The 26,396-nt window shown below is 44.4% G+C and overlaps 1 protein-coding gene across 1 annotated transcript in view; it reads right to left on the reverse strand.

The window, feature by feature from the left end:
- Positions 1 to 22,205: 22,205 nt before the first annotated feature.
- FRMD8 (FERM domain containing 8) overlaps positions 22,206 to 26,396 on the reverse strand; it is a 33,685-nt gene continuing 29,494 nt past the window's right edge. The window contains exons 10-11 of the mRNA XM_040328589.1: positions 25,741 to 25,924; positions 22,206 to 23,970 (exon numbers count right to left, since the gene is read on the reverse strand). Coding sequence (XP_040184523.1) covers positions 23,861 to 23,970; positions 25,741 to 25,924 — 294 coding nt within the window. The 3' untranslated portion in view covers positions 22,206 to 23,860. The remainder of the gene's footprint in view (positions 23,971 to 25,740; positions 25,925 to 26,396) is intronic.

The following is a 26,396-nucleotide window of genomic DNA, read 5'->3' on the forward strand; positions in this document are numbered from 1 at the left end:
CACCCTTGTTGCAGAGCTTAGAAAAAGATCCTATAAAAGCTAGCAATGGAGGCCACAGCTGGACAATCTGACCACTGATGTTATTTTTCTCTTTAGCATAGACAAAGGCCCTCTCCCAGTTTTAAACTAGGTACACCTACCTTTAATCCACCATAGTAAACTTGCAGCCACAAAAAAAAACAAAAAACGTGATAAATGCACTTTCATTCATTACAGTGGTCCTACTTAAGGCAAATCTTTGCTGTAGTCTTAAAAACTTGCAAGCAGGAAGAAATTTTATTGCAGAAGAAACATTCCATATCTCTTCTGCAGGGCCGATCCTAGGCAGGGTGCTCGGGGTGCTTTACACCTAGGCGCCTGCAGAGGTGGGGGTGCCGAAGTAGCAGAGTTTCTCTGACCATCTCCTGTACTATGTCTGTAGTCTGACCATCTCCTTTAGCATGTCTGCAGTCTCTAACCGTCTCCTGTACAATGTCTGCAGTCTCTGACCGTCTCCTGTACTATGTCTGTAGTCTCTGACCATCTCCTTTACTATGTCTGCAGTCTCTGACCGTCTCCTGTACAATGTCTGCAGTCTCTGACCGTCTCCTGTATCATGTCTGTAGTATGTCTGGGGGCTCTTTCTAACAGAAGCCCTCTCTGTGTCCATCAGAGAGGCCCACCCTCCAGGTCCCAATAAAGTACTCTGCTTCTCTTCCTGTATTTTGTTTATTGTTAAGAGATCATGTAAGGGTCCCAGGGTAATGAAGACTTTGTAAGGGAAGCAACTCTGTGGTTGAGTTATTGCCATAGAAACATTTGTAAAAGGGGAGGAGTTAGTAAAATGACCACGCCCATGTGGGGGCGCCAGAAATATTTCTGCACCCAGGCGCCTGTGACCCTAGGATCGGCCCTGCTCTTCTGCAGTAAAGACTTCCTACCTTCCTCCTTGCAAAAATGCTTTAGAATTTACTCTTTCAGAGCTAGCTGCCCAGCCAACCAGACAAAGTGCTATGACCACGAAACGCGTCGGGAGGACTCCACTGCCGCCCCATTTTTTGTATACAAAGTGCTTTTACCTTCAGCCAAATGTAAGTTTGATAGCTGCAAAATAAATACATTTTTATTCGTAAAACGGGATTACACTATGTGGCCACTTTTCTCTCCTATCTACATACACCACTGATAGTTTGGGAGGAAACGAGCTTTGGGATACTATCTTCAGAATAGTACCGAGTTTCCTTTTATCCACCTACTCCATAGAGGATCTGATGATCGGTTGACGTACAACTCTGCCTTGGATAATTTTATGACGACATCAGTCATACAAGCCTTCTTTGACCTGCGGTGGCATACGTCATCGCAAGTCAATGCGCTCTGGTAAGCCTGCATTACTACTGGTGGTGGGATTATCACACATTGGAGAAGTCACCTTTCTCATCCATTCACAGATTCACTTGATTGACTTTTTTAATGCAATTTTATTCATCGATTATACCATTTTGTGTTTTGGTATCAGCCAACAGAACGCAATAGTTCACGTTCCTTCAGGTGCCAGTGGCACAATATTTGTTCCTTGTAAAATGGGTCTTTATATGTCATTAATGCACATTGTATTTTCAATTAGTATGTGTTGTATACTTTTACATTTCTTGATATTTGATTCTCATCATTGACAGTCACTTTAAGCGCTACACATTTACTTTTTTCTGTTCTTTTTTGCTTCTTTTAAAATAAGCTGTGTTAGCAGCTTCTTTTCACTTATTATTTGGCAGCGCAGGGTATCCACCTTTCCTGCCCAGCCAATCAAGATGGCTGAAGACCTTGAGCCAGGAAGAAGCAGCTGGGGAGAGGTCGTTAAAGATGCAAACTTTAGGGATCCCTTAGATCTGGGGTCAGCAACCAGCAGTGGCGGCTGGTGCTCAAATTTTTTCGGGGGGCTCAAAACAAACTGAAAACAAAACATAAATTGCAGCTTCACTGTGCCCATCAAACGCAGCCTCACTCTGCCCCCCCCCCAACTCGCCATCTGGCCGGCACTTACCCTGTCTCAGTGGCGGGTCAGGCTGGAGGAGACGGCTAGGAGCTGTGGGACCTTGCAGCGGAGAGCCGTGTCCTCCATGCGTCTCCTCCTGATAGGCGTCCAATCGCAGCGCCTGTCCTTTCAGCCAGCCAATCAGATGACTGGTACCAGACCCACGCTACCTGATTGGAGAGGCGGATCAGAGTTAGAAAAGGGAATTTGCCTTCGCTTTTCTAAAACATCTGGGTGGACTGTGAGGGCAATGCTTTTCGCTCCTATTTCACCTTTTTTGAAGCCTATGGCTCTAATCAGGTGCATCAAAAATACACCCCCACTGCTGTAATTCAGGTGCCTGATGTCAGAAAAGGGGCAGGATGCCGGAATAGGGGGTGGCAGCGGCGGCCATTCTATCCATTATTCATAGGGGGGAGGTTGCTGGAGAGAGGGGGCTGCACCCGTGCACCCTTAATGTATGCACCGCTACTGGCAACCAGTAGATCGTAGCCAGGTGACTGGTAAATCGCGGTCTGTGCTTGCTGACCCGCCATCCCAGAGCATCAGAGTGCAAAGCAGAGGGACTACTTGTAAAGTTGGAGCTGTAGTAGAGAACAAGAGCCGCATAAGCCGATTTCTCCTCTGTAGTGCAAAGTCCAAATAGCAGAGGAAGGAGAGATGGCCGCTCCAGGTGGAGACCTTGGCAATAATCCACCCCACAGAGATCCCAGGTGCAGGCAATGCAATCAGCAAGGCTGTATTTCTGGACAGCTGCACTCTTGAACAATAGTTGCCTTTATTTAAAATAGGAACAGCACTACAAGTCACAGCAATCGAACCTTGGACAGCTGATGCGTTTCACACTATAGCTAGTGTTTAGTAATAGCATAGTCAGCTATGACTAAACACTAGATATAGTGTGAAACGCGTCAATGTCCGAGGTTCGATTTCTGTGACTTGTAGTGCTGTTCCTATTTTAAATAAAGGCAACTATTGTTCAAGAGTGTGGCTGTCCAGAAATACATCCTTTTATTCCTGCCTTTCTCCTCTGTAGTGCTGGCTTCTGTCCAATGCGAATTGACACCAACTGCACTCCACCTCTTATCCTGACTAGCGGTTTGCAGAGTGGTGCCAGCAACAGGAAAGAAGAGATCTTCAGGTTAGTGTGACAATACACTGGGCATAATAGTATAGGGCGGCTTTCACACGGATGTGCTGCAGTGTAACGACACCGTGGGTGCAGTGTACCTGCAGCTTTTCTGAGGGTTTGCTGCGATTAGCCATAGACTTTTGAATGCAGGAGTTTTGGTGCGCTTTCAGGAGCTGCACCACACCTGCAGGATATAATAGACGTCTAAGGTAAACTGCAGCACATCAGTGTGAAACCAGCCTTTTTAGGGGGCTCAGAACAGTAAGGGTTCATTTACATTTGCAGTTATGGTGGGTGGTAAAACCCCATAGTAAAGATGCGTTTTTGCCACCCCTGCTCCAACCGCAACCCCTTTAACTACAGTGACCAGGGGTGTACACATTGCAGCAAGAGTTATACGCACCTGCCAAGTATGATCGATTCAAGTGAATGAGGCCACTCTGCAAATGCCCTGCAACCTTTTGCAACACAGCAAACAAAGGGTTAAATCAGGCAGCGCTGTGTTGCTCTCTCACCACCTGCTTTAACCCCTTAGACCCTGTATAAGCATGCAGTTGTGGTGCACTTGCAGACTGGTCCCATTTACTTGAATGGGTCGCGTTTGGCAGCTGGTAGCACCCACTAAAACCAACAGGCAGTTTAATTCCTGCTCTGGCATGTGTACACCTTTGGCTGCTGCCTCAGAAGCTAAAGGGGGTAGGTTGTGGTAAATCCATGACTCAACCACAGGGTTTTACCCCCCCCCCCCAAGTGCACCTTCACAAATGCGTGCCTGCTTGCTACTCTGAAAAGTGATCCGAGTGTGTTTGACAGGTGGTGAGTAGGTGATATTTTGCCTCCTCACTACCCGCTATAAACCCACGATTGCTGTGCACAGGATTGCAACATGGCAAAACTGTCGTGACCCTGATCAGTGATCTAGTGATCCTTCTTCCATGTTGTTCAGGTAGATCTTCACCTTATTTCAATCTCGGTTTATTGTATCAGTTCATTACACATAGGAACAAGGATCATAGACGAAGCGTGTGTAAGCATCTACAATCATCTAAACATGAAGTTATTTAACAATAAATGGACAACTGAGTGGTCAGAAACACGCAACATGGTATCGATATAAAGGATTTAAATAAACCTGAGATCACAGAATAAAGATCAAAAATTTGAATTAACGGATTTACATTTAAAAATCATAGGTATGCTGTAGGGATCACTTAGGTGTTGATACTTTTCAAGGTATAAGCAAGGGATCAGAAGGAAAGATAATAAAGAAGGCAAAGTTGCATAGTATAAATAAAAATCCAGCGAAAGGAGACCTATATACTCCAAGGTCCAGAAGAGATGTTTGGGGTCTCCTGTGGCTCAGATGAGTTACTCTGAGTAGCGGAACATAGACCAAGAAGCCCAGGTTCGCGAAAACTGTACTGCCTTCTGCGTCAACAGTCGTTCAAGGTATCTGATAGCATCAACCTCGGTGGACCCATCCCTAAGAGAAGGTATTTTAGTTGACTTCCAATGGCGAGGGACGACCGTTCTAGCTGCATACAAGAAATGTCAAGAAACAACCATTTTCTTTTTAAAAGGGAGCCTACCCCTGCCTTAGATCTTCTGCATCTGGGTATGTAAGGGTCTTTGGTAGCTGGTATCTCCACAAGGATGCGCACTACTACTACTACTACTACTACTACTACTACTACTACTAATCTCCAGCAGAGCACACTGACATGCAAAGAGATGCAGTTCCTGTAATTGCGGCTTATGATCTGCTCCCTCAGCCTCACTGATGCATAGAGAGACTATCACTGAGAAGGGCCAACAGCTGGGCATAGGAGGGGAACCTGAACCAGGGACCATAGAAGCTGGTCATACAGTTCAGAGAATGCTTGCTAATCTAAACATATGCATTTATGAAAAATATCAAATTTCAAAAGCATCCAACCACTAGAAATGTACGTAGGCAGCTTAACACAAAGCAGTCTCCTGCAGATTTGATCTGTGGTTTCTTTACAGCAAGCCTCATCATAAAAATGTTGCGTTTTCCCAGAAATGTGATTACTATTTCCAAAACTGAAAGACTGAAGGAAATTGCACTGCCAGTGGATGCTTCCCCTTTCTCTTACTAAAGGTTTAAAGCCTAAGTTTAGTACAAAAAATAAAATAAAAAATATAAGCACAAGTGACATTACTTACTATCAGTGTGTAATGGTGTCCCTTGTGCTGCCATCTTCCTGGTTTAGTAGTCTTCTAGGCTTGCAGGGGTTTAGAGAGCTGAGCGGCTGTGATAAGTGATCTTTGGAGGAGGCAGACCTTTAAACATCTGCCTCACCTCCATTTATAGACCACTTTCAATTCATAGAGTGAAAACAATACATACTGATTATGTCAGATGTTGCAAATATTGATTTTAAAAGCAATACTCCGACAATCAGTTACTTAGATGTTAAAGTAGTTGTGAAGGCTGAAGGTTTTCTGCCTTCATGCATTCTTTGCAACCTTCAGCCCCCACAATACTTACTTGAGCCCACTCTAGATCCAGCAATGTGCAGCCACTGTCCCAACTCTCTGCCTCCTCATTGGCTCAGAGACAGAAGCGGGAGCCATGCAAGCACGCCTAAGTGCCCCCATAGAAAGCAGCTTGCTATGGGGGCACTAGGCAGGAGCCAAGAGTGTCGGCGGGGGACCCGAGAAGAGAAACATTGACGCAGGCAAGTATAACAGGGTTGTCATTTTTTTTTTTTTAAGAAAACATGTAAAACAAGCCTTTAGTATTACTTTATTTCTGTTATGACCTTTTTTTGGTTACATAAACAAGACTAAAATCTAAGCAACACAACCACCTACAGTACCACCACTGCTTAAGGCACGCCAACCCATTACTACTGGGACAAGCTGCTCTTTATCACATCTCCTGAAATTCCATTTATCACCCCGAGTAGGGAACCCCTACTATAGACAAAGCACATCAAAGCCCAGACACACGGTGAAACTCCGTTTAACAGCAGTCCATGCCTCGCCCCACTATCCCTCAAGGAAAGGGTGTGCATGTTTGTTAGGAAGCATTGGTATTTCTTCTGGAGCCTGCTCCAAACACATACAATCCATATACAAACAGTGACATGCCCCTCCACTACACAGAGCTCTCTGTCCAGTTTTACAACACTAGAGTACTTAACCCATTAATAACAATGGGGTCTTCTTTTATTGGTGGAAGAAGCGCAATTATATTTTTTACACTATCTTCATTCGATATTTATAAAGTTATTTTGTATTTACTTAATTTAACTGTGTTGTTTTTGATACACCATGTGTGCCCTGTGAAAGCAGCTTCCCTTTGACTGGTATTCCAGTCACTTTTGCTATGTTGTATTAAAGTAAATGTAAAGTGTTATCTTTATAGAAAAAACAAAAATGATATACTTACCTGCTCTGTGAAGTGGTTTTGCACAGAGCAGCCCATATCCTCCTTTTCTCGGGTCCTTCTCGTGCTCCTGGCCCCTCCTTTCTGTTGAGTTCCCCCACAGCAAGCAGCTTGCTATAGGGGCACCCAAGCCAAACTGCAGCTCTGTGTTTATTCAGACACAGAGCTGCGGTTTGGCCATGCCCCCTCTTTCCCCTGATTGGCTAACTGACTTTGATTGACAGCAGCGGGAGCCAATGGCACCACTGCTATGTTTCAGCCAATCAGGAGGGAGTCCCAGACAGTCGTGGACATCGCTGGATAGAGATGGGGCTCAGGTAAGTATTAGGGGTGGCCGTGGGGGGGGGGGCGGGAATTGGGCTGTTACACACAGCTTTTTATCTTAATGCATTAAGATAAAGTCTTCTGACATACCAATCCCTTTAATACATATGCTGCATAATACACTGACTTCGGGAGTTTGCATACTTCTAAGATTTCAACCATTTTACCTCCTTGTTAGCGCTAAAAATGGACTGGGGTTTTAATCCTTCTCCTTCTCCTTTAATCCTGTATTCATTCCACTGAATATCATGTCACGTGATAAGATACTAAATGGCTTCTTGAACAGAATACCTCATATTTTGATGAAATATTTTAGTAGTTTTCTTGGGGAATTGTAAAAAAAACTCTGGGGAAAAAAAAGAAAAAAGGGTAGGAGTTATTTTATCTCCGATTATAAAAATAGGATTTTTTGTACTCACCGTAAAATCCTTTTCTCTGAAGTCCATGGACGGACACAGCTCCTTAAATCTTGACAAGTGGGTTATGTTCCCTGTTTACAGGAGAGGACTAGGCAGAAACATGTTAAATAGTTAAATACATGTTACATTAACAGAGTTGAACAGCCCCGCCCAGGGGGCGGTCCCTCCAGACATAACCCTCCTCACTGCAGCTTGCAGCCTCAGTTCGTAACAAGCAGTACAAACCTAAAAAGGAGGGGTGGGAGCTGTGTCCGTCCATGGACTTCAGAGAAAAGGATTTTACGGTGAGTACAAAAAATCCTATTTTCTCTTATCGTCCATGGACGGACACAGCTCCTTAAATCTTGACAAGTGGGACGTCCCCAAGCAGTGTCAAAAAACGAGGGGTGGGAAATATATCAGTAAAAACAATTTTAACTTCACCCCAAAACAAGCAGAGCTCCTCAACGGAGGAGGTGCAACTTTAAACAGCCGCCGGCAAAAACTAGCGGCTGAAAAAAACATCATAAGATGCACTCACAGCAACCATGTAAATTCTGGAAAAAGCGTGAACGGACGAGCAAATCGCCGCCTCGCACACCTGTGAGACCGACGCATGATGTCGGAAAAAAAAAACCCAGGAAGCACCAATTGCCCTGGTCGAAAGTGCCGTGACCGGAAAGGGGGGCCCGCCCTTAGGAGCATAGGCCTGTATGACGGCCTGCCCGATCCACCGAGAAATGGTGGTCGACGAGACCGCCAGGCCCTTTTGTGGACCAGACACCGACACAAAAGAGAGTCAGAAGCTCCGAAATGGAGCCGTAGTAGGCTGGTATACCCGCAAAGCGCGTACCACGCCTAAAGTATGAAAGGCCGAAACCTCCTTCGGAAGAAGGGAAGGTCGCGGGCGCACCATCACCTAATCCTTATGGGGGATCAAGCATGGCGGCTTGCAAGACAAGACCGCCAACTCAGAAACCCCTCTAACAGAGGTAAAGGCCACTAAAGGGGCCACCTTCTGAGATAGTGTCAAGAGAAAATCTCTCTGATGTTTCCAAAAGGAAGGTTCCTGAAGAACCGAGAGCACCAGAGTCAAAACTCATGGGGGAAGAGATGGGCCAAGAGGGGAAAGTATATGACAAACCCCTTGCACACAAAAAAAGGGGACCCACCAGGGAACGGGCCGCAAAAAGGCCACTAACAGAACACAGCCAAGGCTGAAATCTGCCCCCAAACGGTGCTTTAAGCAATTTTTAGATCCAATCCAAGCTTTAAAAACAGCAGGACCCTGGACATTGAAAGTACGCCCGTGGACGTCACTCCATCCCTTCGCACCAAGAGAGATGCGACGGTAGATCCTCCGGAAGAAGACTACGGTGCCCTGTTGAGATGACCGAGTCAGACAGACCCTGGTCACCTAAAGTCTGGCTTCCAATAACCATGTTAAGCAAGTCAGTGACTGTACAACAGGAGGAAGTATGGGACCTTGAGACAGGAACCTCCTGCCCTGGCAATCGCCAGGGTGCCTCCGCTACCAGGCGCCCGATATCAGCGTACCAAGGACGCCGAGATTAATCTGGAGCGATTAGAATCATCGGGATCTCCTCAGCATCCACTCTGTGGAGCGGCCGAGGAAGCAACTACCATGGAGGAATGGCAAAAAATCACCGATACAGACAACACAGGGCCACCAGCGCGACTGACGCGTCTGTACAAGATCACTAGACCTGGCCACTAACTGACACCCTTGCGGCGGAGACAAGCTGCCAGGAGATCCATGCCATGTGAGGCTCACCTCCTGCAAGGGAGCCGAAACACCCCAAGCACAAAGACCAGTCGCCCTGGTCCAGCATCTGGCGACTCCAGTAGTCTGCCTGCCGGCATACCTGATGGTAGACTGAAGCCACGGCCGTGGCGTTGTCCGGCTGAAACCAGATTGGTCGACCACAAGGAGAAGCATAGCCTGATCGCCTAAAATAGTAGGACAATGAACAGTAGACAGCACCTGGTATTCCCAGGCGGTCTTCCACCAGGCACTAGCCAGGCCCGACCCTGGGTAGCTACCGAGACCAGACACATTCAAGGAGGTGTGGTCATAGGTCCACGCAAGTCCAGCGACTCAGGGCCGACTGGACCCCCCAGTTTTGTGAACCTCCAGGTTCACAACCCGTGAGCTGGCATTCGTCGTAAACACCGACCACTGGAAGGAAGGAACAACTTCCCGGACCGAAGAGTCGGGAATCTCTGTCACCAACTCAGAGAGACTCTGACTAGGTGGCGCACAGGAATCTAATGATTTCAGAGACAAGAGATTTTTACCACCTGGACAGTAGTTCCACTGGAAAACCAGGGTGTGGAACTGGGCATACAGTACCACCTTGAAGGAGGCTACCCACAGACCCTGAACCAGCAGGCGCCCGGAGAGAAGACCGATTGCGTGATGCCAATACCTTCTCCGCAGACTGAAGAGTCTGCAATTTCTCCAGGGGAAGAAGGACCTTGCCACTGAGGAGTCTGGATCAACACTAGATACTCCAACGCTGAGTCGGAACCTAGCATGCCCATAATTTGAACCCTGGGTCGCACACATGTAGGGCAGGCTTGCTGCCACTGAGCTACACTTTCTGGCCTAAACGTTTAACATCCACCCGAATCTTCGGAGGGTCTGAATGGGAATAACCCATCCACTAGGTCGGAGACAGAAGCTGCTCTCAGAAGAAAGTCGTCAAAGTAGCCAATGAGGCAAAGCCTCGCTGTCCCAACAAAATTAAAATAAGTGCGAGCTCCTAGCTGAAAACCCATGGTGCCGACGCCAGATCAAAAGGGAGGGCCACAGGCTGACAGAGACCCTTCTCTCATCACGAAGCACAGAAAAAAACACTGTGACATGTGCAAAACGGGACATGCATGTATGCGTCCCTGATGTCCGAGGACGTCAGGACATCCCCCGGATGAAGCGCAGCTACCACCGAACAAATGGATTCCATGCGGAACTACCCAACGTTCACAAAGGTATTTAGGGCCTGAGGCCCATAGAAAACCCCAAAACTCTCGTCCTGCAGGAAAGGTAAAATTACCTTGCAGCTTAGCAAATCCCACACTGCCCAAGGCAGACCGACGTGCCGGGAGGGGAAGACACAAGGACAGAACTTTGTTCTGTGGATAGGAGGAAACCCTATCTAGTACTCCGAAGAGACCACCTCGCAGACCCACTAGTCGGAGAGCAGGGAGGTTTCACTGAATTGTGAACCTGCAAGCCGCCCCTCCCACCTAGAGACAGGGAGGGAAGGCTATATACATTGGCAGGATTTGGGTGCCGGCGTGATCGGCTTATGCACCCAGGGACAGATTAGTCCCCCAGCTGGGCCTTTGACGGCCTGGGAGGGTTGCCCCTAAATAATACACACACATAGTGTGTATGTATATTATGTAGGTGTATGCACACATGTCTTTGGAGGAAACCGGAGTACCCGGAGGAAACCCACACAGACACAGGGAGCGACAATGCAAGCTCCAGGCAGATTGGCGTCAGTGTGCAGATTGGTGTCAGTGTGCAGATTCGAACCAATGACTCTTTTGCTGCCAAGTAATGGAGTTAAGCACTACACCACCGTGTGCATAAAACCATTCTGAAACAGACGCCCTGGATAACAAGGGCGCAGCATTCAATGAAGCATCACAGACCTATATGAGGCCCTGGACCAGCTGGTCCGCTAGGCTAATAACCTCAGGAGAGAGTCGGTGCTCCTCCACTGTCTGGTGCAAAATGCTCACTCTGTGAGTTGTATACAGCACTAGGGGTCAGGACTACTCCAAGATGGCCGCCGAGCGTTCAGAACGCGGCCACAGGAAAAAGGCCAGCACAATGTAAGCTGCGCCATAGCGTGGCTACGACAAAATGGGCGCCAATGGGAGTTTTCAATGTAATTGAAAAATCTCCCAAAAAATAGCGCCAGCGACCACTGAGACCCCAGTGTAGTGGCCACAATAGGCCGCAAGCCAGACCCCAGCATGGTAAACATGGAACCGGTCAGTACTTCGGATCCTCTATCAGTCAGATCCATACAAGCGGGGGTTCCCGCCAGGCGGTGAGGGACTACAAAAGCCCTCAGTGGCTTTTCTCATTCCGCATCTCAGAAATTATCAAAGAAGGGCACAGAAGGAAAAAACCTACACAGCGGTCTGATTTGTGTGATCCAAAAAAGACCGAGCCCTCAGCGGAAACCCAGCTGCACTATGCAGCTTAGGAGAGTCCCTTGCAGCAGTAAAAAGCGCACCCATAAATGCCTTATTCTGCCTTTTTTTTTTTTTTTTAACTAGGTACCTAGTCCATGGCTCCATAACAGAGCATTCCCCAGGGGATAACGGGGGAAGGGGGCACTCTTTTACCGCCCGCCCGCAGTCCACCCCCACCCTGGCACAAACTGTGTCCAGGACTAACAATAAAAACTCTGTGGGAATCCCAGGTGCTAACACCTGCTGCCACCACCAGCATGTGGGGAAGGACCCAGATACTGACTCCAATATTTACATATAGTGTGTATTATAATATGCACACCTGTCCATACAAATAGACAAAAGCTCCTAGAGCCCTATTCAGGGCCTCTCACCCACTTGCTGCGCTGACCAGGGGTAACCAGGGGACTCCCTCAGGAGGAGACTGCCTAGCGCTGTCTGTGAGAGGAAAAGAACCGTGAGGTAACTTTTGCAGGGACCTGTGTTTAAACAGGAAAAGCCTCATAGGGCTGTTTTATTTAAGGATAAGACACAGATACAGCATAAAAAGCAAAACAGTTACAGGTGTCACCAATCAGTCAGCGTCTGCTGAAGTATAATCATAAACATCTGTGCTCATCACAGGGCTTTTTACCTCAGTCCCCTCAGGAAGGCCCCCTCCCCCCTGACAGCGGCAATGTTAGCAATGCAGCAAGGGAAAGGAGCAGGGAAGTAAGGGGAAGGGACCCCCGAACCCCAGGAATGCCCAGCTGTACCAACCCACCGAAGCAGGAGGGACTGAACTTACCCGTCCAAGCGAGGACTCGCTGACGCATTCCTGACAGAACTACAACCGAAATGGAGGTAGCTGTCGGCCCGGTCCACTGTGATTGAGACAACACCACAGCCCAGTCATATGTGGACCTCGGAGCAAAGCTCACCGGCCACCTCAGGAGTCATGAGGTATGGCGTGGCAGACCAAGCCTCTTTGCAAAGGTGTGCCCACGCTTGCTGGTCGGACTGAGTAGACTACAAGGATCTATAATATCCAGCCTGTCTCTCAGCCAACAGTTGAAAGAAGATTCTTCAAGAAAAAGTAAAGTAAAATAAAATAAAATTTCTCCTCAGGGCGCTGGGCCCAAAGGGAGCCATACGTCCTTCTCCTTTGCTAGGCAGAACGAAACTGAAGCTGCAGCGAGGAGGGTTATGTCTGGAGGGACCGCCCCCTGGGCGGGGCTGTTCAACTCTGTTAATGTAACATGTATTTAACTATTTAACATGTTTCTGCCTAGTCCTCTCCTGTAAACAGGGAACATAACCCACTTGTCAAGATTTAAGGAGCTGTGTCCGTCCATGGACGATAAGAGAAAAGGGAAATTACGCTTTGTGAATTGTACCCACAGACCTTTTTTTATTTTTTCCTAGACAAAACGGACATTGCCTGCCCATAGATACATTGTGGTTCAGTCTGGATCCATCTGAAAAACTGATAGATATATTCAAACCGATCACCCGTATGAAAGAGCCCTTTCTGTATAGTTTTTATTAAAAAAATAATATTTAACATAATACAATTTAGTACTGCAGATTTTTATTTGTAAAAATACTTTTACAAAAAAAAATGACAGTTGCAGAACAAAAAGGGAATCATTAGGTTGGATATTTTAAACTGACATTTGAACTTCGATATTTGAAAACGGGCATGTGCCATCTTTCCTAGGAAGTAGCACAGCAATGTCTCATTACACCTCACCAGGTCAAACAAAGATATACACAATGGTGAGAATAAAAAGCCATTTCTACCTCTGTAGCTTCTATGTTCAGAAATGTATTTTCAGGTCCATACTATATTTTTTCATTGCTAAAAGACAAGAAACATATTTGTTATATACAGTATGCTTTCATGGTTATCTGGCATTTTTAAAAAGCTAACTTTTTTTACAGTGCTTATTAGCAGTATTAAAAACAAAAATGTATTCAAATCACAGCTCGCAAATTCTTAGATGTGGTGGCTGCATTGGTTTTCTTTATGGTTCTTCCCTTCATTTTTCACCTTGTAATAAAGCCAGTATTACCAGACAAAGTAGCAGTTGGCGCATTGGGACATACCATTTAACACTGACAGGGGTGCTTACAATGGTCAGCTTTTATTCATTTATGTGAAACCCTTATCCCAAAAAGGAAAAAAAAAAAAAAACGTTTCTGTAACTGCTTGTAAAGTGTTAGCTGGAGTTCAGCTTTAATTTGTTAGTTAGTCAACTACTTGCCGACCAGCCGTCGCAGTTATACGGCAGCAGGTCGGCTCGGCGAGATCACGTAGCTATACGTCATCTCGCCGTTCAGCCAATAGGGGCACGCGCGCCCCCCCTCGCCCCTGATCCTGACACGCATGCCCAGCGGGTGCGATCACCGCCGGGCACCCGCGATCGCTCATTACAGAACGAGAACCTGGGAGCTGTGTGTGTAAACACACAGCTCCCAGTCCTGTCAGGGGGGGAAATTACCTATCGTCTGTTCATACAATGTCATTTCCCCTTGTCAGTCCACCCCCCCTTCAGTTAGAACACACCCAGGGAACATGATTAACCCCTTCCTCGACCCCTAGTGTTAACCCCTTTACTGCCAGTGGCATTTTTATAGTAATCGATGCATTTTTAAAAAGCACTGATCGCTATAAAAATGCCAATGGTCCCAAAAATGTGTCAAAAGTGTCCGCCATTAAAGTCGCAGTACCGATAAAAATCGCTGATCGCTGCCATTACTAGTAGAAAAAAAATATTAATAAAAATGCCATAAAACTATCCCCTATTTTGTAAACGCTATAACTTTTGCACGAACCAATCAATAAACGCTTATTGCGATTTTTTTTAACGAAAAATATGTAGAAGAATACATATCGGCCTAAACTGAGGGAAAAAAAATTGTTTTATATATTTTTGGGGGATATTTATTAGAGCAAAAAGTAAAAAAATATTTTTTTTCAAAATTGGAGCTCTATTTTTGTTTATAGCGCAAAAACTAAAAACCGCAAAAACTAAAAACCGCAGGAGGTGATCAAATACCACCAAAAGAAAGCTCTATTGTGGGGGGAAAAAAAAAGGACGCCAATTTTGTTTGGGAGTCACGTCGCACGACCGCGCAATTGTCAGTTAAATCGACGCAGTGCCGAATCGCAAAAAGTGGCCCGGTCATTGACCAGCAATATGGTCCAGGGCTGAAGTGGTTAAATACATCTAAATCTACTAGACTAAAGCCAACGATTTTTTTTGTTCAGCCAGCAGGTTAAAAAACACACACCAGATTCCCCATCCACACACTTTAAGTGGATGCAGGTAGCCTCCCTGGTGTGTCACTGTATTCTGACAGCAGGACTTCCCCACGATCAGAAAACAATGATCAGAGCTGCAGTCAATTGGCTGCAAGTGCTGAATAAATGGAAATGTTCCAGCAGGACCGTTCATGAAAGTCAATCAATACATCAACTCCTCAGGAACAGCCAGAGGGATTGAAATTCCTGCTGAACCAGATTAAAGGGTTTGTAAAGGAAATTTATTTTTTATCTTAATAGCTTCCTTTACCTTAATGCCGTGCTGTTTTCATGTCCTCATTGTTCGTTTTTGCTCTCAAGTTGCTGTAATTCTTCTCTGATCTCCACACTTCCTGGTTGTCCATTTCCTGATAACCACAGTGCTGGGAGCTTTCTCTCTGTCGTCACTAACCTCAAGAAGGTGTGATTACTGTGTGTCTAAAACCCCTCAGCACCAATCAGTTTCGTTTTCCAAAGCATCAATGCCCTGTATTGGCTCTGTGGCTCTGTACAGCAGAGGTAGGAAACAACATGCAAAAACAAAACTAGAAACTACAGGTACATTATATGATTGATTTCCATCTATATGATTGATTTCTATCTATTAATCGTTTTTTTAAAAAGGAATCAGTTAACTATTATGTCTCTATACCCTATAAACAGTAATTTCAGCAATTTTTTTTTTTTATTTACAACTCCTTTAATTTTGATCCATGTATGGCCAACCTAACACTACCCACTCAGACGACTGACAATGTCCAAATATGTCTGCTTTACTACTTCTTCCAGAATGCAGATACCCCAAGACAGGAAGTATGTTACTTGCTGGATCACCAGCTAAAATAAAGATAAAAAAAAAAAGAAAAAAATAGTTACTAATAGTTACCAAATCTGGGATTGATAAATTGCAATATAAAATTTTTGGTTTTGGATGACCATTAACGCTTTAAGTCATTTGACAGGCATACATTTAATTTGAATCTTGTAATCAGAAAACAAGTATCCCTTTAACCTTAATCCACTTTAAGTGTAATTTAGAATGCAACTAAACCCCCTTATGCTTCATTTGGAAGCGGTCATCTTGCTCATCTTGATGTGCAGTAGGCATGATGCTGCACATGTGATCAGCCATGACACCAGCCATTTGATGGCTTGACAGTGAGAGCACAGTTCACTAGGACAGACCGTTATTATTCATGGCATAATGTTTTGGGAAACCATTAAATTAATGGGTTTAACTTCACTTTAAGGAGGATCTGAACTGTGGAAACTGTGCACCGAAAAGACAAGCAAGTAAAAAAAACAGTTAAATCGGCTGTGGAGCCAATCACCCCCTGCCATTCCCGACTTACTATGCTCTGTTCTGTGTGGAGATGACCGTCTTGCTGGGGAGAAGGGTCTTGATTTCTCATGTCAGAGCTGCCCCTCCTGATGAATAGTGATCTGATGGAAAATATTCAAATGAGGAAGGAGAGGTGAAGTCATAGATCCACAGAATGAAGGAATGACTCAAAATCAGGAAGAGCCTTACACCGCAGGCCCTCAGGTACGGACGCTTCCAAGGCCCGATCACCTAGAACTATAAGAGACCTCCGTGTGCACATATGCGGATAAGCTCACATTCCACCAGTATAAAAGTTTTGAGACAAATGTGGTAGGTCATTGGCTCGCTTCCTGCATCCAAAATTATCTTCCACTTTTGTGCCCCATATTCGGGGGGCGCAGGGAGCATTGATCTCCTCACCTTCTAAGATGGCTGAGTAGTTCAGAGACTTCTATTAATCCCTGTACAATATCTCTGTGACTCAATTGTCAGGTTACCCTTCTACCTTGACAGAAGACCAATTATCCTAGGTTTCAAAAACTGCGCTCTCTACTTTGGATGAGGACACCATTAATGATCTGGAAACGCCTATCACAGAGGATGAAGTTGCCAAAGCCATTACGGATACACCAAGTGGAAAGAGCCCAGGCCCCGACGACATCACTCCTAAGTTTTATAAACTTTTCACTCCCCTTCTCACCAAGATGTTCAATTCTTTGTCAGAGGGCTCAATGTTCCCTCCACAAACACTCGAGGCTCATATATCCCTCACCCCAAAGCCGGACAAAGACCCAACTTTTTGCGCAAACTATAGGCCGATCTCTTTGATTGGTGTCGACTCAAAAGTCTTTGCTAAAATTCTGGCCAATAGGTTACAACCATTGTTGTCCAGGTTAATCCACTTAGTTCAAGTCAGATTTGTGAGTGGCAGTGAAGCTAGTGACAATACCCAGAAGACCCTTCTTCTAACTATGCCCGGACCCATAATATTCTATTATGCCTCTTAACAGTTGATGCAGAGAAGGCATTCGACCGAGTGTACTGGCAGTTCCTTCGGTGATCTCTGTAACAAATAGGTTTGGGAACTAATATAATAGCGAGGATAATGTCCCTTCATTCCTCTCCATCTGCTAGGATTAGACTGAATGGTTCTTTGTCTCCAGCCTTTTCTATCTCTAACGGGATGCGACAGGGGTGCCCATTGATCCCCCTCCTCTATGTTCTTACTATGAAACATTTGGCGATCTCTTTATGTAACAATCCTCTATCCATTGTAGAACAGTCAGGCTAACTCAAACTAAACTCGTTCTCTTCTCAGACAATCTGCTCCTGTTCTTGACGCACCCACACATCATTCCCCTCAGTATTACAGGAGTTCCAGAAATTTGGAGCAGTTAGTAATTCTAAAGTGAATTACAATAAATCAGAAATCCTTACCATAGCCCTGCCTAAGTCGGACCTATAAAGACTCTTGACTATTTTCGCCTTCAAAACCAGTGGACGCATCCCACTTTACTTTCTTACTCCTTAGAACCCAAGCAGATTTACCTACATATGCGTCCAAACGGCTCTCATGGCTGGGTAGAGTCAATGCCCTGAAAATGGATGTTCTCCCTTGGTTCCTGTATTTGTTCCAAATCATTCCTATACACATACCCAATTCGTACTTCCAGAAAATACGCCAGCCATTTGCCAAATTCATATGGAATGCTGCCCGTCCCAGAATACGATATAAAACATTATCTCTTTCAAAAGTTAGGGGGCTGAAGCCTCGGACGCCTCCTTATACCATAAGGCAGCGGTGCTCACACGCATAATAGATTGGTTTCACCACTCTTCAACCAAGCTTTGGGTTCACTTGGAAAGCCATATGAACCCAATTGAACTCTTCGCTCTCCCATGGACCTTGCCCACACTCCAAGGGGGCTCAGGCCCCTCAATGACCTTACCCATCATATGATTCAGATCTGGGATCACATGCTGTCCAGAAGGGACGTAACAAATCACCAGGGGCCCATGACTCCCTTCTTTGGGACCCCGGCCTTCCTGCCAGCTATGTACCTTACAGGATTCGGACCATGGTGAAAAGAAGATCATAGGAGACTTGCCCAAGTCCTTCGAGCAGACCCCACTTTAAAGGACAGATACCCCTTCCAGATTTCTTTCAACACCCCATGCAGTGGCTTCAGAGACAACAGACTACTTTTTAAATCCGGACTTTCCCATCCATTCCAGACATCCTAGCTGAACCAACAGGATTCGAGGAACTGCTCATGCAGGCAGACCCTCCAGCACATGTTGTATTGCAACTTTACTCCCTCTTGCTCAATATTTCTTCTCCTGACCTTCCACTATTTACAGAGGCGTGGGAGGCAGAACTTTGTCACCATATCTCCTATATTGACTGGCAAAAATGCTTTATCCTGATGCACAAGCTATCCCTAGGCACCAATACCCAGGAAAAAGGTTTAAACTGGTAATGTGATGATACAGATGCCCTTCTACTATACACCATTTTAACTTGGCATTACCAGATTCCCGTTGGCTGCGTCTTGCCTTCCGGGGTCCACATCTGGTAGGAATGCCCTCCTGTACAGGGATTTTGGCAACAGATCTTCAAACTATACTGTAAACTGATGGCGACTTACATTCAACCTTCCCCTGAAGTAGCTCTCTTATTTATACTCCCTGGAAAATTCAAATCAAGATGTATTGCAACACTTTCTTGCAGCAGCCAGAGTAGTGATTCTCCGTCACTGAAGATTGACAACCATGCCTTCCCTGGGGGATTGGGCTACTGAAGTGGACCCCATTAGGGACCTTGAACGTCTGTTGGCAGAGGAATATGGTAAAGATGAACAGTTTTCCGTCACTTGGACTTAATGGTCCATGTTCTGATAATCCTCAGTTTATCTCCTGGGCTCAGTGGCCTAGACAACGTCGCCTTAAGACTATGGTTGAGTGCTTCTTGACTTGGACTTATCCACGGTTACCGATTCAGTGTGTGACCCCTACGCCATTTGTCATAAAGACAGGTTTTTCATATAACCTTTCCTGATGCATTACGTATGGGACACCTATGATCCCCTTTTCTGAAATGATGGTGAATGTTAATTTTAACCTGTAATGTTTTCAGGGGTTGCTATCCCAGATGGTCTCCTGATGTGCCTTATAAACATGTTTTCATTCCATTTTTATGTAACCTGGATATGCATTTGTTCAGATGTAAAAAAATACTTATTGTTGGTGTACCTTACCAAGGTTTGTAATGTTTTACTTTCCTCTCTTGTTCTCCATGAGGGGGGGGGGGGGGGGGCATGGGGGCGACTGGTGGGAGCAGAGAGTGGGGACAAACAGCTGGATCAGGCTGAATGTAGCAGGAGGTGAGATATATATATATATATATGTTACACAGGGCTCAAGTTCCTGCACTTTTTTCACAGCAGGAACGCAGTTCCCTTTGCAAGACTAGAGCAGCCGAGCCGCCCAAGCCAATCCTTTACTAAGCGGCGATGCCCAGCTCGAGTCACTGTCAGGGGCAGGCGAATCTTAGTAATCCTTTATGTTACTGGCCGCTTCCTGTATTTGGATTCATCAGGTAGTGTGCGGGTATTCCGTCACTTCCTCGATGCCGCAATGTCTCCTGGGAACTTTTGTCATTGTTCCCAGGAGTCATTGCGGAGGTCTGCCGCGAGTTATTGCGGGATTTAGAAAGAACTTGCGGTTTAGTAATTATGCATAGGAGCGTATCATTTTTTTTTGTGGGGGAGTGGATCTTGGGTGGGAGTTCCCACACTTTTTTCTCCAGGACTTGACCCCTGATGTTACGCCATAATTGTACATAATGCTCTTATAATTTCACCTCCTGCTATCTTCAGTCTCATTCAGCCACAGGCCGCTGTGCTCTGTTCCCCCTCTCCAGTCTGAATTCAGTCGCTACCATACACATTGCTGTCAGTGCACATTGAAAACATTGGTATTGTGAGTATTTTTTCTGCAGAGAAGAATACTCATATGACACCAATGTTGTGGTGTGAACAGGGCACATAGAAATCAGTAGTTTTCTTTATGTCCTTGCAGAAACCTACGTTAGGAAAATGCATGTCTCTGTGCATGATGTGAACAAGACCAAAGTATTCTATGCAGGTCAAATCTGCAGTTTTCCATCAATTCTTATGCATGCATGTTGTGATTTGTGAACAAGGCCCAACAGTTCCCATAGTCTGCTGTCCTATTTATGAATCACAATATTTGGGAGTTTTGTCCAAGTTCAGAAAGGCCTTGTTCACAGCGAATGTGCAAAAAATAAAAAATAAATAAAAAAAGAAGGTTTCTGAAAGGACATAAAAGAAAACAATTGATTTGAAAGTGCCTTGTTTACGCTATAATGTTGGTGTCAGGTAAGTTCTAATATTTATTCTATTATGTAAACTTTACATAATGGAATGAATTGTAAAGCCATTTTACAACAATTATGGTTAGATCTACAGCTCGCTGATAAGGTCCAATGTTTCGTGAGCTGTAGATCAGACTTTCTGCCAAGGGTTCCCCCACAGTAAAAAGGTTGAGGAAAAACTGCCTTAGATGTATTTTTCAAGAGGAATCTACAGGTTGCAAGAAAGACAGTGTAGACAGAAGAATTCCTCCCGCAGAGCCATTAGGGTCTCCTGGCTGGCGTTAACAGCTGCTAGCAATAATCGCATGTAAAATCTGGCAGGCTGGTTGTACCCGAGTTGATCAACATGGGTACATTCAGCCTGCCCATACATGGTTTGAATCTCGTCCAGTTTCTGCTGAACTGGTACAGATTTGAACCAAAGGTTGGCTTAAGGGAGGGTTTTAAACCCAATCCGTTTTTTTTGCATTCTGTGTCCTATTAGGGAGATTTACCTTCACTTTCCATCCCATAAGCAAAATAGGAAGGGAGATGGAATCCATCCAGTGTCAGGGAATACCAATTGTTAACCAGGGTCACTAGAACTAGCAGTTCAATTAGAAGACCCCCCCCCCCCCCTCTATTCTGGAGTGGAATGTACCCTGTTGAAGCATTTGTTTTTTTGTATATTTTCTTTGCTAAATAAAACATACATTTTCAATCAAAAAATCCCCCCTCTATTCTTGTTCTGATGTCCACCCAGAATTGGGATGTTTTTTTACTTTCAACGGTAAACATGACTAATTCAGAGGGTGAATCTCCCTAATGGGGGCACAGACATCAAAACCGAAAGGCGTTTTAATCCCTTTCAACTCGATCCAAAACATAGAAAATAAAAAAAATTCTACTTTTAACGGGAATTAAATTGTGGGAGTTCATTTTATTCCTGCATGTCGGTCCCGACTTCAGGGGTGATTTTTAGAGACCTCTGTGCAGAAATCTCACCCGAAGTAACCAAAAGTAGTACAGAAACTATTTTTGGGAATCGGTGCAGCACCGCAAATGTTCGATTCGGATGGTACCATTGCCAGCAATAGCTGCCGATTTGACAAATCTCTGCAATGTGAACCAGGGCTTCCGTGACTATTTTTTTTTTATTATCAAGAGCCTTTTAGTGACATTTTAACATATATAGATGTTCCTATAACACAGCAATTATTAAAGGGGTTTTAAAACTTCGTGTTTTTTCACCTTAATGAATCCTATGCATTAAGGTGAAACAACACCTTGCAGTGTCCGGCCCCCCCGTTTTACTTACATGAGCCCCGAATTTCCATGGGCGCGTCCCAGCCGTCACTGTCCATGGCTTCTCGGCTCTTCATTGGATAGATTGATAGCAGCGCAGCCATTGGTTCCCGCTGCTGTCAATCAAATCCAATGACGCGTTCGCCAGGTGGCGGGGCCGAGTCCTGCAGTCGGCAGCTATGGACGCCGAATGCTGGACACGGGAGCATGCCCGCAAGGTAACCCCCGTGGGAGAGCGTGGGGGTTATCTGATGCAGGGGAGGAGCCGAGAGAGCCGCCGGAGGACCCCAGAAAACGGCGTTCTGAGCCACTCTGTGCAAACCGAGCTGCACAGTGGAGGAAAGTATGACATGTTTGTTATTTTTTTTTTTTTTTTATAAAATCGAACTTTTAGTATCACTTTAACTCAGTTCAGGTCCACTTTAATATAGGACATATTCATTGATGAAACATTGTCATATTTCTTTACAGTAACATACATTTTTTAACAATTATAACAGGTGCTCAAATGTATTTTATATAAAAGAACATGGATTTGGGTTACATCCAGTTAATCCATTGGACAGAGGTTATTCCCATTTCTGACATTCCAGTTGAAGTTTGACCTTTCATTACAACACATTCATAAAGGTTGTCCTTGCGCTACACACATTTCTGGCAAAGAAACTTCTCGTTACTAATGCCTAATTTTTTTAACAGCAAACCAACAATGTCTTAAAGTATCATATTGGATAGTAAGGGAGGGTTATAACCCGTCAGATTTTTTTTTTGCCATCTGTGTCCCATCACGAAAATAAGAAGTGAGGAAATCCCTGCAAAAAAAAATAAAAAAAGAATCTCTAGGGTGTCACTAGAACTAGGGTCCCCATTGGAAGATTTCCCCTCTATTAAGGTTCTAGGGAATAACACAAAATTTGGGATTTTCTATTACTTTCAATGATGACGTACACATGATCACAACACAGGGTACAAAGAAAGGGTAATTCACCCTAATGGGCGAGTAAGGAATGGTATATTCCCCCCCCCCCCATCTGTGTATCATTAGGGGGAATTCCCTTCACTCCCTGTCTGGTAGACTCAACAGAAAGTGGGAAGTTATCTTTTTAATGTGTCCAACAATCCCTTGTTAGACAGTTGTCAGAAGAACAAGTGTCCCCGTTGGAATATTTCTCCTCTATTTCGGTTTTGGTGATCGCTCAAAATGTTGGATTTACCCTTACCGTTATCCCCAGTGAGATTGGCGATTAGAACAATAAATAAAATTAATCTTCCTAATGATGAAAAAGACAGAAGAAAGACCCGACATTGCTTCTAACCCCTTACCAGTCTATCCAAATCTAAAAAGGTTGTTATTAATTTCATCCTTCTAGTTTAAAAAATGACAAAAGAGATAGTTTCCCTATACAGTAATGGTTTATACATTAGGGCACATCAAACACAGATCAGCAGATTCTCATTTACCCCCATAGTGCAGTATGAATGGCAGTTCTGAGGCTAGGTTAGACCTGATGAATGCAGATATGTTTGCATTGCAAGCAAAGTAGGTCAAATGCAGCCTTTTGTATTCGAACACACAAGTTTGATATGCATTATGTTCAAATGTAGAAGCCATTGTTTGACAGCAACGCCTGTATACACAAATCTTAAACTGAGCTGCCATCACGGAATCCCAACACAATATTAGTGTACAGGCAATTACACTTTGTAAACCAGTTATACCACTTTCTAGGCCAGATATTGAGTGGGGGGTGAAAAAAAAAAAAATCAACAAGCCACACACTCATGGCAACACAATTTCAAACTTGGTCATAGAACTTCCGTTATCTTCTCTACATAATGAAACTGCATTCTGAAATTTGGAAATTAACTGTAAACCTGGCTGTAGAAATGCCTTTTCCTGGCATTCTTGAAGAGTCATCCCTTTAGGTGCAGGAGCAACATAAGGCACGTTAATTATGGCCCTTATTGCTTTGGCTTGGTCCATACAGCGAATAAGAATGTTCAGTGATTCAGAAGTTTCTTTGGTCTTCGCGTTTACTAGCTGCAGTTGGTCAGCTTTCCCCAGGGCTGTCAGCAGGCAACACAGATGCATATCCATGGGTTGACTGTCGTGTGAAAAATGATGCAGCTCTTTTGGGCTTCACTCGTTTAATTTCAGTGCCTGGGGAAAAAAATAGTTATACATAAAGAAATTACACACTCCATTGTTTATGCACACTTGATCAATTACATATAAAACTTGGAAGTGTTTAGGTTGCTGGTTCCAGTAACTCCCATGGCTTCACATCCTCAAACACATTTATAGCTCAATTGCATGTTTGTGTTAACATGACATATGACATTTAAAGGCTGACTCCACTCTTAGCAACACATTTCAGGTTACACCTATATTTAGGGAGTAACTTGCTAAATCTTGCGAAGCATCCCTCATTACCACCCTCGACAGCATGCAGGGGGTTATTCTCCCCCCACAGGCATGGTCACTTTTGAATTGACAGGGCTGTCTTTAATTCACAAAGATCTGTGAATAAATAAACTACAAGTCCCGTCTTCCACTGTGGAACAATTCGTGCACTCATAGCCCATTGACACTTTCTAACTGAAAGCCATACAGTGGTACAGGTAGAGAGCTGGAAGAAGAGTCTGCAGAAGCCAAACATTGCACCTGCGATCTACTGATTGCGTGTGCAATGCTTGCAGGCTCCTGTGTATGAAACAAAAACCTGCAAATTTTTTTACCCTTAAAGGATGAGTTCACCTTTTGTAACATGTTACACCCATATTCAGGGTGTAACATGTAACAAACGGACCGGCCCATGCACCTCCCAAATCTGACAGCTAGTAGGGGATCCCTCTCCCCCTCCCAGACGTGTCACCCATTTAGTGTCCTGTGAATGGAAAAAACGACAAGGTCCTGCAGCCTTTGTGGCTGTCGGCTTGTATTTTTCAATGCACTACTACGACGCTATGGGGCAACGTGATAGTTCATTCTCTCTTCCTGTCAGATTGTGTGCCTGTACATCCCATAGGGGCAAGCAGATACAGTTTTACTGGCAGATCTGCAGGATACCTGCATGGCACCAGTAATCTGCTGATCGCTGGTGCAATGCCTTACAGGTTCCAAAAAAGAATAAAAAATAAATGCACTTTTTTTTTAACATACAAAAAAAAAAAGTGCATTAATGATTTTTAATTCTAAAAAGCTAGTCTGTCCTTTAAAAGGTGAACTTAACTGGAAAATGTAAAGACGCAGTTTATCCAAAAACACATCAGATGCCCCTAACAGCAGCTATAAAAACATTCTGTGTGCATGAGGCCTTAAAGTAGAACTATAAGCAAACTTTTTTTGGCCACCCATGTCCCATTGGGAAGATTTCCCTCGACTCCCTGCCACATAGCAAAAACAGGAAGAGAGAAGAAGAAACCCCTCCATCGTGAGGCATCCCCACTACTACTGGCCTAGGGACATCCCAAACTTAGGGATTTTCTTTTACTTTCTACGAGAACGGTAAGCAAGACAAATAGGAGGGTAATTTGCCCTATTAGGGGCACAGATAGTAATAGAAATCTTACAGGCATTTTAAATCCCTCTCAACTTAAACTTTTTTCCTTTGGTTATACTTTAAGCCCCATTACCCTAGTAATAGTTATAGCTGAGTGAATTAGGTATTAATATTTTGCTGCTGGAGCCCTAAGAAATATACAAAGTTGGTGGCTATACCAACCACTATAATCAAATAGTATAAATAATTTTGAGTGGTCTGACTCATTAATACAAACATTAGGAGGCATGTATATGTTTCTGCATATGTGTTTTTTTCTTTAAAACAGGACCTTAGATTTAACAAGTAGTCAGCCTTTAAAACACATCATCACACACACACCATATACGATCAAAGAATTTAACCAGACCACTATACCAATATCTTACCATCATCAACATAATCAATAGTGGTGAGATGCTTGATGCGGTTACACAGAACACTTTCCTGTCTTCGTAGTTTGTTCCGTTTCTCAGTAATTGGTGTGCTCCCAGAAACAGAGTCTGGAGAATGCAAATCTCCACCTTGATTAAGTTCTATGCAATACTCAATTAAACCACTCATCAGCTCAGCCTGAAAAAAAAAAAAAAAAAAAAAAGGACTTAATGGTAAAGTCTAAAACTATAGCAGTATTTTCCTTAAAGCGGATGTAAACCCTCACATATACCCAGCGAAGTGATCAGCCTCAGATGATACACAGGGATGAAACAAATCTCCCTACATTAGTTTTACATGCAAATCTTCGGTCTATCTTTATATACTGTTTAGAAAGTGCACATAGTGTTAGGAGATTTTCTCTTCCTGGTTAGCACTGCAGTGAAGCCTGGATATACAGCCGATTGGAGGAAAGGCACGCACTCCCTCTCCTCATAGGGAGAGAGACTTTCAGCTCTGTCCTTTGAATCGTCCAGGGCTCTGCCAATCTATTTATAGCTATTAAAAAGGAAAAAAAGTTGGGACTTTGTATCTCATATAAAGTCCCACATTTGCCCTTTTTCATTTCTCCTTAATTTTATAATTTATTTATAGCATCCTCCCCAACACA

This window comes from Rana temporaria, chromosome 11 (assembly GCF_905171775.1).
Source record: "Rana temporaria chromosome 11, aRanTem1.1, whole genome shotgun sequence".
Taxonomy (NCBI): Eukaryota; Metazoa; Chordata; class Amphibia; order Anura; family Ranidae; genus Rana; species Rana temporaria.